Source organism: Eriocheir sinensis, unplaced genomic scaffold (genome assembly GCF_024679095.1).
Source record: "Eriocheir sinensis breed Jianghai 21 unplaced genomic scaffold, ASM2467909v1 Scaffold173, whole genome shotgun sequence".
NCBI classification, from domain to species: Eukaryota; Metazoa; Arthropoda; class Malacostraca; order Decapoda; family Varunidae; genus Eriocheir; species Eriocheir sinensis.
This window is the reverse complement of record NW_026111106.1, coordinates 208,429-218,170: the sequence shown is the minus strand read 5'-3', so window position 1 is coordinate 218,170 and position 9,742 is coordinate 208,429. Positions and strand designations below refer to the sequence as shown.

At 41.2% G+C, this 9,742-nt stretch overlaps 1 protein-coding gene across 3 annotated transcripts; it reads right to left on the bottom strand.

Moving 5' to 3' along the window:
- Window positions 1-612: 612 nt before the first annotated feature.
- Window positions 613-7,354, bottom strand: LOC126990542 (uncharacterized). Of its 3 annotated transcripts, none has more exons than XM_050849140.1 (5): window positions 7,323-7,354; window positions 5,521-5,606; window positions 4,770-4,881; window positions 1,266-2,005; window positions 613-694 (listed from the first exon to the last, which is right to left on the bottom strand). In XM_050849140.1, exons 1-4 carry the CDS (start codon window positions 7,350-7,352, stop codon window positions 1,823-1,825), a joined length of 411 nt encoding a protein of 136 aa, XP_050705097.1. In that variant the 5' UTR covers window positions 7,353-7,354; the 3' UTR covers window positions 613-694; window positions 1,266-1,822. The 3 variants fall into 3 exon arrangements, 1 of the variants encoding a protein (XP_050705097.1); XR_007744517.1 differs by lacking the exon at window positions 7,323-7,354 and adding an exon at window positions 1,079-1,137 and having other exon boundaries at window positions 625-694; window positions 5,521-5,836; XR_007744518.1 differs by lacking the exon at window positions 7,323-7,354 and having other exon boundaries at window positions 1,266-2,037; window positions 5,521-5,837.
- Window positions 7,355-9,742: the final 2,388 nt, after the last annotated feature.

The following is a 9,742-nucleotide window of genomic DNA, read 5'->3' as shown; positions in this document are numbered from 1 at the left end:
GCCTTAGCAAACATGAAGGTGAAAAGGTCAAGTTGATTTTTAAATCAGTTGTGTTGCACTGAACCACTGAAGGTGGAAGTTTATTTCATAATTAAGTTTCTCTGGAAATCAAGAGTTAGTGGGCAAAGCAATAAAATGACATAACATATACCAAATAAAACAAATGAATGTGTAAAAAAATCAAGATAAACAACAAAAGTTATGGGAAATTGAACCCATGCCTTTAGAGCAACCGATGAGTGGGGTCACTTTTCCTTAATACGGAGTCCACAGTGTGGGGCTGGGGTGTTACGGCAAGTGCCGCAGAAGTGGCCCCTGGCATAGTGACTTTTTAGCTCATCACTGGCTCAGTTGGGTTGCTGCCCTGCTGACTACTATTATGAAGGCCTGAGTTCAATTCCCAGCACTTAATGACAAACATTTCAAGATTTTTCACTACATTATTGAATTTTTTTATGGTGAAATATATCAAGTTAGTGGCACTTGTCATAAAGACTAATGTCACGTAGGTTACCAAATACAAAGATTACCATGAGGTACATTTCATAACATAATTTACCTGCAGACACAGAAGGTGTTGGACGAGGATCTGATTCTAAGCCAGATCCCACACCCGCTACAACTGCAGGGTCCAGCACCTGCGCCATGGCCTCCTCAGCATCGGTGAGGGTGTCTGTTTGGACAGAGCCGCCACCTGTACAATTTTGTAAAAAATTAGTACATGGCAATGCAGTTATGCTTAAACTTATTCTGAATCATTACCTGAATAACTACCCCAACACTGTTATACCTGTCTTTGACAAAATAGACAGCTATTTCCACCAAAGTGCCGCAAAAGTGGCCCCTGGCATAGTGACGGCACTAACTTATCACTGCTAAAATATTAACTTATTACCTCTTTATGCATTATTCTAATATTTGAAAAACAATAATTAGTGATATAAACAGTTATCTGTGTTTGTTAACATATAAACCCTATAAGTTAGATGTTTTTAATAGAGGGATGAGGGACTGCAAATCTCTAAATAATGTGGCCCATTGTCCGCTCAGAACAGATGGCATCACTGTAAATACTCACCTGCCCTGCTCCATGATGGGCTCGGGCCGACCACCAGGCCCCTAAAGAAGGCCTACCAACTGTGGGCCAGAATGTAAAAAAAAAATAAATAAATAAATAAATAAATAAATAAATAAATAAATAAATAAATAAAACAAAATAAATAGATAAATTGATAAATTAATAAATAAATTCCAGCAGCACTGACCTGCGGTGGAGTGCCACATGTTGAAGCAGTGGGAGCACACGTGGCCCGTCCAGTGGCCCCCGTAGTGGCCCTGGCCGGGGAAGGACGAGCGGGAAGTGATGAATGGCCGCCTGGCTCCCACACCCTGCAGGGGTCTGGCAACAAGTAATGGCCATATTGATAGATACTAAATGAAAGTATTGATATGTTATAAGAAAGAGGACTGGCGGGCACTCCTGAACTCGGTAGCTGCATGCCTCAACCCCTACCGTCCATCATTTTAAACACTGGCTCATCCCTATGCTGCCCTAATCCCTTATGCAGGAGTCAGCCAGCCAGCATCTTCATTCTTTCATCCCTTTGGCTGGTAAACTCTGAAAGAAAAACAGCCTTCCTTCATCTGTATTTCCTCTTGCCAATGACTTGGGTATATCATTAATACATTGTAACGATACTAAATGCACACCACAAACTTACTACAAGCACATCACTAATGTACTGTGCCCATATTGAATGCATACCACAAACTTACTGTCAGCATATCCCTCCCTGCACCTAAAACTCTGAGCATCATAGACTTATGCATTGGTGGCACTCGTCTCTGACAGTCCGTAGAGGTTGTGGAGGTTGTAGAGGTTGTAGTGGAGTCCGATGTAGTGCCTTGCTGACATGCAGACCGTGTGGTGAAGAGAGAGTCTCCGACCACTGGTGGCAGGAAGGGCGGACGCTCCAAGTTGTTCTGCTGACAGCTGTGGTGACTCCTGGACCAGAGGTTTGTGGGTTCATTCATGTCCTCAGAGTGAGTGCGTGAGTGGAGTAAGTACATGAGTGAGTGAGTGAGTGAGTGGGGGGGGGGGGGGGGAGAGAGAGAGAGAGAGAGAGAGAGAGAGAGAGAGAGAGAGAAACATTTGAAACATTTATTTATAGCTATTAGTTATACAAAATTATATATGTTATATGCATATATATATGGACAGAGCTTTAAGCTGTACAACTAAAGCTAGCCTGTCTAAAGCATAGCTTTTTAGGCAAGACATATATAATTTATTTGAAAATTAGTGGCTGTGACAACATTAATAATAATTGTAGTTAAGATGAAATGATTATGATAACTTTACATAATGTTAAAGTAATAGAATCATATATTGAGCATGCGAGATAACACAATAGAATAAACGTGTACATACATACATGCATACACACACACAGACCTATATATACTCATACACACACACACACGCATACACACAAGCATACACATATACATATGCGCACACATACACATGCGCACACACGCATACACCCATTCATATACATAAGTAAATTGCACATATGTTGCATTAATTGATTAACATAATATTTTAAAGTACATACACATATGCACATTTATAAGGAAAAAGTGAGTTAGTTAATAGGTCATTATAATATTAGTTTTTGATCGGCTTTTGAATGTGTTGAGGGAAGGAGCTTCTTGAATTTGTGGGGATAGAACTCCAAATTACAGGACCCAAATAAGTAGTTGAATGTTGGAGTTTTGAAAGACGATGAACAGGAAAGATCAGATTGTCGCGGTGACGGATACTTAATCATGAGATGGGAGGAGCTCACGCATTTCATTCCTATTTTTGTACATGAGTGTAGCTATTTCCAGTTTAGTTATATCATCCAGTTTTAGAATTTTGGTTTCCTTGAAGAGTGGACTAGTGTGTGCTTAATAGTTGCTGTTAGTAATAATTCTTACAATTTTTTGGAGCTGCAATCTTAGGGGGGTTAAATAGGTGGTGTATGTTGTACACCAAATGGGGTTGCAGTAGGTAATTAGTGAATAAATGTGTGCACAGTATATTGACTTTAATACATTTTGAGGCATGAGATCCTTTACTTGATAAAGTAAAGCAATGTGTCTTGATATTTTCAGTGTAAGGTTATGTATGTGATATTTAAATGATAATGAATCATCATAATCTACACCAAGAAATCTCACTCTATCCATTTTATAAATTATTTCATTATTGATTTTTAAATTAATCAAGTTAGACACTTTTTTAGTAGTAAATAGCATAAAGCAAGTTTTCTTTGTATTAATTGTAAGTCTGTTACATAGACACCATTGGTATAGTTTTTCGAGTTCATGATTTGCATTTAGTACAAGTTGATCTTGGTTCGGACCTGTTAAGTAGAGTGTCGTGTCATCGGCAAACAATATACTTTTAGCTTTAAAGAAAAGATTTGATATATCATTGATGTATATTAGAAACAAAATTGGGCCTAGAATGCTTCCTTGAGGTACACCAAGTTTTACAGTGGTAGTAGATGATTTTTCGCCGCTAAATACAGTACATTGATGTCTATCTGTTAGGTAATCCTTGAACCAAGAGAGTATTGGGCCTCTGATCCCATAGTGGTACATTTTGTTAATAAGAATGTTATGATGTACTGTATCAAAGGCTTTAGCAAAATCTATAAATATGGATAAGACACGGAGTTTTTTGTCAATTGCAGAAAGTACATCATTAGAAAATACATTTAAGGCTGTAAAAGTACTGCAGGTCCACCTAAAACCATACTGAGAAGGGTTTAATATATTCTTAGTTTCAAGATAGTCAAGTAAATAAACCTTCATTAAAGTTTCAAATATTTTAGAGAAAATTGTAAGTTTTTAGAGAAAATTGTAAGTTTTCAAATATTTTAGAGAAAATTGTAAGTTGAGATATTGGTCAATAATTTTTAGGGTCATCATCGGGACCAGACTTGTGGACAGGTGTAATTTTTGCAGTCTTCAACAGAGATGGAAAAGTTCCAGTTGTAACAGATTGATTATAAAGTATAGCCAAAGGGATTGAAATGAAATGAGAGTTTCTTTTAATATAAGAGGGTGATATATCATTAATGCCTGATTTTTTATTGTTTAATGACTTAATTACTGTAGCCAAATCAAAGGTGGTAACAATAGGGCACATCATAGAATTTGGAAAGTTACCTTTAAGATAGTCTTTCGAGTATCTATTGAAGGCTTCCGATATATCTGACGGATCACTTAATACTGAATTATTATACTGCAATGACTTGATATTGTTTGCTTTGTATGTATTACCTTTTAATTCATTGACTGTTTGACAAATCTTTTTGGTATTTCTGCAAAAATTTGTAAATATTTGGAAATAATAGTTCATTTTGGCAACCCTAATATTCTGAGTAAGGTAATTTCTATATTGTTTAAAGGTCTCATAAGAAACTGTTCCAAGTTTATACATTTTAAACAAGTTACATTTATGTTTGATAGATTTAAGTATTCTGCCTGTAAGCCAAGCATTATGAAGTCTTTTTGTAGTTACATATTTTGTTTTAATGGGGAAACTTTTATTGTAACATTCATAAACTCTTTCATAGAAAAGATTAAAATTATCATTTGAATTTTCTAGATTTAGTAGTTCCTCCTGGTTTATTTCATGTAGCTCATTGGTAAGTAGATTATGATTATTGGTGTTGAAGACAGTGATCAAAGTCCCTCTCTCTCTCCCTCACCTTCCACGGCAGCCGGGTGAGGAGGAGGAGGAGGAGGAGGAGCTCAGTGAGTATGGCCCACCAGGGAACACTTGGGGCTGTGGCCAGGGGTGGCCACATCCCTGCTGTGGACCTGTGGAGGGTTACAACAGGTCAGGAAGGGTCAATGTGTGTATGTTTACCTGTGTTTGTATATGGGAAAGGGTTACAATCCTCTACAATACATCTTTAGGGGTGAGAAACTTGCCATATGAGGACAGACCTAAACATTTAAACCTGTATTCTCTAGAAAAGCAAAGGGTGTGAGGAGACTTGACGGAGGTTTACAAATGTATGAAGGGCTTTAATTAATAAGGGGTGTTAATAAGACTTTGGTGGTGTGAGGGTCGGGTAGGACACGTAGCAATGGGTTCAAGTAAGATAAATTCAGGACACAGGAAAGAAATAATTTACTGACAGAGTAGTGGATGAGTGGAACACACCTGGCAGTCATGTGGTGGGTGCCAACACAAGATACATTCAAGAAGAGGTTAGATGAGTTCATGGATAGTGAGGAGCTGCCTTGTATTGGCCTATCAGCCTCTTGCAGACTCCTTATTATCTTGTGTTATGTTATATCTCAAATGCATGAGTAGACTGATGGATGCCTCCTCCTCATCATATGCTAGCCTACTCTTATGGCTTGAAATAACACAAATAATGAATGCCTGACTCAGCGATGGGTTAGCTCAGGCAGGGGTTATGTCCCTCACTGACAGACGGACTGACTAACCGGGACTTCCTTGGGGTCACTGTCGTGCGGTAGAGCGGTGACTCACTGGACCACACGACTGGAGACAATGACGTCCTGATGGGGCACTGGCGGGGCGACGCGGGGCAGCAGAGGACACGGCACAACAGGGCAGGGATGACAGGGAGGATTGAGTTTAGTTATGCACACGGCAGAGGTCAGAGTAAGTGTTCATTGATCCGTTTAATTTGTCAAGCGTAAGACTACCTAAGCCTTTCCTTGGGCATGAAAAACAGTATTGCCAGCTCTCCCTCACGAAGAAATGCCAACTATTACCAGCTCAAAAAACAATGTCAGCTTTTAAACTGTTTTCTGCCTCCCTTACATTCCATAGAGTTCATTTCCATCACTTTTTGGGGTCTGTTTGCTATTACTGACAGGGACAATCAGTGTGTTGGGTGTGGCCATTGACCCACAGCAGAGGTTCATGGGAAGCATGTAGGGAACAGTGCCTGGCTGACTGACATTGCTGGGACTGATCTCAAGGCCTGGGTCAATATCCTCAGAGTTCAGGCCTCACACACCAACAATGGATAAGACTCTCTGGGTACTTCCATGGGTAGTGGTACGAGGCTAATTATAATTTGACAGGGCTTTGGTAGAGGTTGTATTAGTAGTAATATTTCCATGGGCAGTTTTATGAGCCAAGTGATAGCATGACAAGGCTTTGGTAGAGGTTGTGTTAGTAGTATTTCCATGGGCAGTGTTATGAGCCAAGTGATAGCATGACACGGCTTTGGTAGAGGTTTTGTTAGCAGTATTTCCATGGGCAGTTTGAAGAGCAAAGTGATAGTTTGACAAGGCTTTGGTAGAGGTTGTGTTAGTAGTATTTCCATGGGCAGTTTTAAGAGCAAAGTGATAGTTTGACAAGGCTTTGGTAGAGGTTGTGTTAGTAGTATTTCCATGGGCAGTTTGAAGAGCAAAGTGATAGTTTGACAAGGCTTTGGTAGAGGTTGTGTTAGTAGAATTTCCATGGGCAGTTTGAAGAGCAAAGTGATAGTTTGACAAGGCTTTGGTAGAGGTTGTGTTAGTAGTATTTCCATGGACAGTTTTAAGAGCAAAGAGATAGTTTGACACAGCTTTGGTAGACTCAAGGATAATTTCTGGTAAACAAGAGAAACTGTTATGTAATGTATCAGTCTTTTTAAAATGCATAATGAAAATAGTTACAAATCACCAAGGATGAAGTATAAAATCACTGTTGAACAACTCAGCTGAGTATGTTGGGGATGTGTCTGGAACAAGAGGTTCACAACACACTGCTTGAAACTTGCTTTCCAAAGGAATGTTAAGGATCACTGGATCTCAGAGTGGCATTCAACAGTAAATCATCATGCAGTACTTATGTGACTTATAAGGACAGTTTCTCTTTTCAAAGCTACTTAATAAGGTTACCAAAGCTGTACAGAATAAGTCTTTGTAAATTTAGAACTAATAACCACAGATTACCCATTGTTGTAAGAGGCAGGTTTACCAGAACCCCCAGAGAGGAGTTTTGTGGCAAATGTGGCAACAAGTCTAGGATTACCCATAGTAAGTAACAATAGTCTAGGATTACCCATAGTAAGTAACAATAGTCTGGGTAGTGATGCCGGGGTGCAGAGATATAACCAACACCATACCTCTTCTTTGGCTCTGAAAGGATATGATGACCTGACTTGGCAACAGAAAATGGGAGTAAAAACATGAGTAGGAGATTGCGAGCTAAGATAGTGGTGCTGATGAGGCCGAATTAATACCAAGAACTCAATTTCTTTTTTACCTCTGAAATGACATATACGTACCGGGTCAACAGTTAGTGATCCCAGTGGCATGGCGGTGTCTTGCAAACACTTTTAGCCATATATACACAGCCTCGCCCCAACCCTTCCTGCAGCTCACCAGATGTCTAATACTCAGTTTTCTTTTATTCTGCCATCTCTGGAAAGAGTTAAGTTGGCTATTGACAATTTGGATAATAACACTAGTATGGGTCCTGATGGCATTCATCCTCTGGTTCTGAAATCTTGTCAATATCATCTGGCTTACCCTTTACACCTTATTTTTACAAAATTATTAAATACTGGACAAGTGCCCTCAGCATGGAAAAGTTCTAACATAGTCCCTATATTTAGGAAAGGTTTGCACTCGGACCCTTTGAATTACCGTCCTGTGAGTCTAACATCTATATGCTGCAAGATGCTTGAAAGAATTATTGTGGAACAACTTAATCTTTACTTGGATAATAATTTAATTTTGTCTGATGCCCAGTTTGGCTTCAGAGCAGGAAGGAGTGTCAAGGATCAGTTACTCTTGACTTATGATGAAATTAGTCAAAAGTGTTGATGCAGGAGGTACAGTTGACCTAATCTTACTTGATTTCTCAAAAGCTTTCGACACAGTTTGCCATTCCATTTTGATCACAAAGCTACATCACTTGGGTATTTCTAGTAACATATTGTCTTGGATTCATAACTTTCTTACCGGCAGGAAAATGTCAGTTGTTGTTGACGGTTAGTACCTGCAAAAGTGTGTTAAGTGGTGTTCTGCAAGGTTCAGTCCTGGGTCTCGTTCTTTTTCTTATTTACATTAACCACCTGACGTCATCACTTAGCTGCCAATATAAGATCTTTGCTGATGACTTGAAAATTTATATGAAGGTTCAGAGTAATAATATTTCCTCCACAATCAACTGTATAGCTACTTTCCAGCAAGATATTGATGTACTGAATGGAATGGCAAAATCATGGGGTCTTAACCTCCACCCAGACAAATGTGTGGCTTTGAGATTTGGCAGAGATCTCCCTCCTGCTGGCCTTTTCGACCAGTACTTCACTAGTGATATTCCTATCCCATTTACCACTCTGAGCAGAGATTTAGGGGTAATGTTTGATACTAAACTGAAATTTCGTGACCATATTCGTTCTGTGGCTTCCAGTTTACTGAGATCAACACTGCGTCGTAGAGGCTTGATCCTTGTTTACCTTTGGTACAGGTGTACACTGCTACCTTACTGTACCCACACCTCACTCATCAGTCGTCTTCTCCAACGAATCCTTTGATAGCCATTCTGAATTTTGCTTTGACTCTCATTCGACCGGCTTAGTCGCCGCACTACACTACCACCTGTCATCCTCGTCCATGTAGCTATCCAGTCTACTCTTAAAACAAGCTATCGTCCCTGCACTCACTATGTGATTGCTGAGTCTATTCCATTCCCCCATCACCCTATTACTAAACCAATGCTTGCCTATTTCCCTCCTAAATCTATACTTTACTTATTTAAATCCATTACTGCATGTTCTATCCTGCTGGCTAATTCTCAGTACTTTACTTATATCGCCTTTGTTGTAACCCTTGACCCATTTGAATACTTTTATCAGATCTCCCTGCACTCTCTTGAGACATGTCACCTTGTACATGACCTTGTTCTCTCCCTTTACTCCATTCCATCTAAAAGGAAAACTCTAGAAGTGCACTCCACACTCTCTTTCCCTCTCCTCCATTCCATCTACAGATAAAACTCTAGAAGTGCACCCACCCACCCACTCTCTCTCTCTCTCTCCTCCTCCACGAAGGTCTGTGTACACTTGAGGGCCTGGCAGGCAGAGTGGGGCTGAGGGTGTCACAGGCTGACCTGAGGGTGTGGAGCCTGGCTGGGGCTGGTGTGGGGCCCTGAGTGGAGTCGTGGCAGGAAGTGTTCTGCTGTGTGGGGCGCCGCGCCTGGCCAGGGTGGGACTGAGGGTGTGGAGCCTGGCTGGGGCTGGTGTGGGGCCCTGAGTGGAGTCGTGGCAGGAAGTGTTCTGCTGTGTGGGGCGCCGCGCCTGGCCAGGGTGGGACTGAGGGTGTGGAGCCTGGCTGGGGCTGGTGTGGGGCCCTGAGTGGAGTCGTGGCAGGAAGTGTTCTGCTGTGTGGGGCGCCGCGCCTGGCCAGGGTGGGGATGAGGGTGTCACAGACGCCAGCCACACACCACTTCTTCTTCTTCTTCGTGGGTGTTGGGGTTAGGGCTGTGGACCCACAGCCTCTAGAGCCCCGTCAGTGGTAGTTGTTATCAGGAGTCGTTGGTTGTGTTGGCCGTCCTGTCACCTGGGCGGGAGTTAGATACTGTCGAGTTGCCCCGACTTCTGCAGGAAGGTTTTCGTGCACTTGAGGGCGTGGAAGGCAGTGTTGGGGCTGAGGGCGTCGCTGCCCAGCAGGTCCTCTAGGGTTGGCCTGTGAATACGGA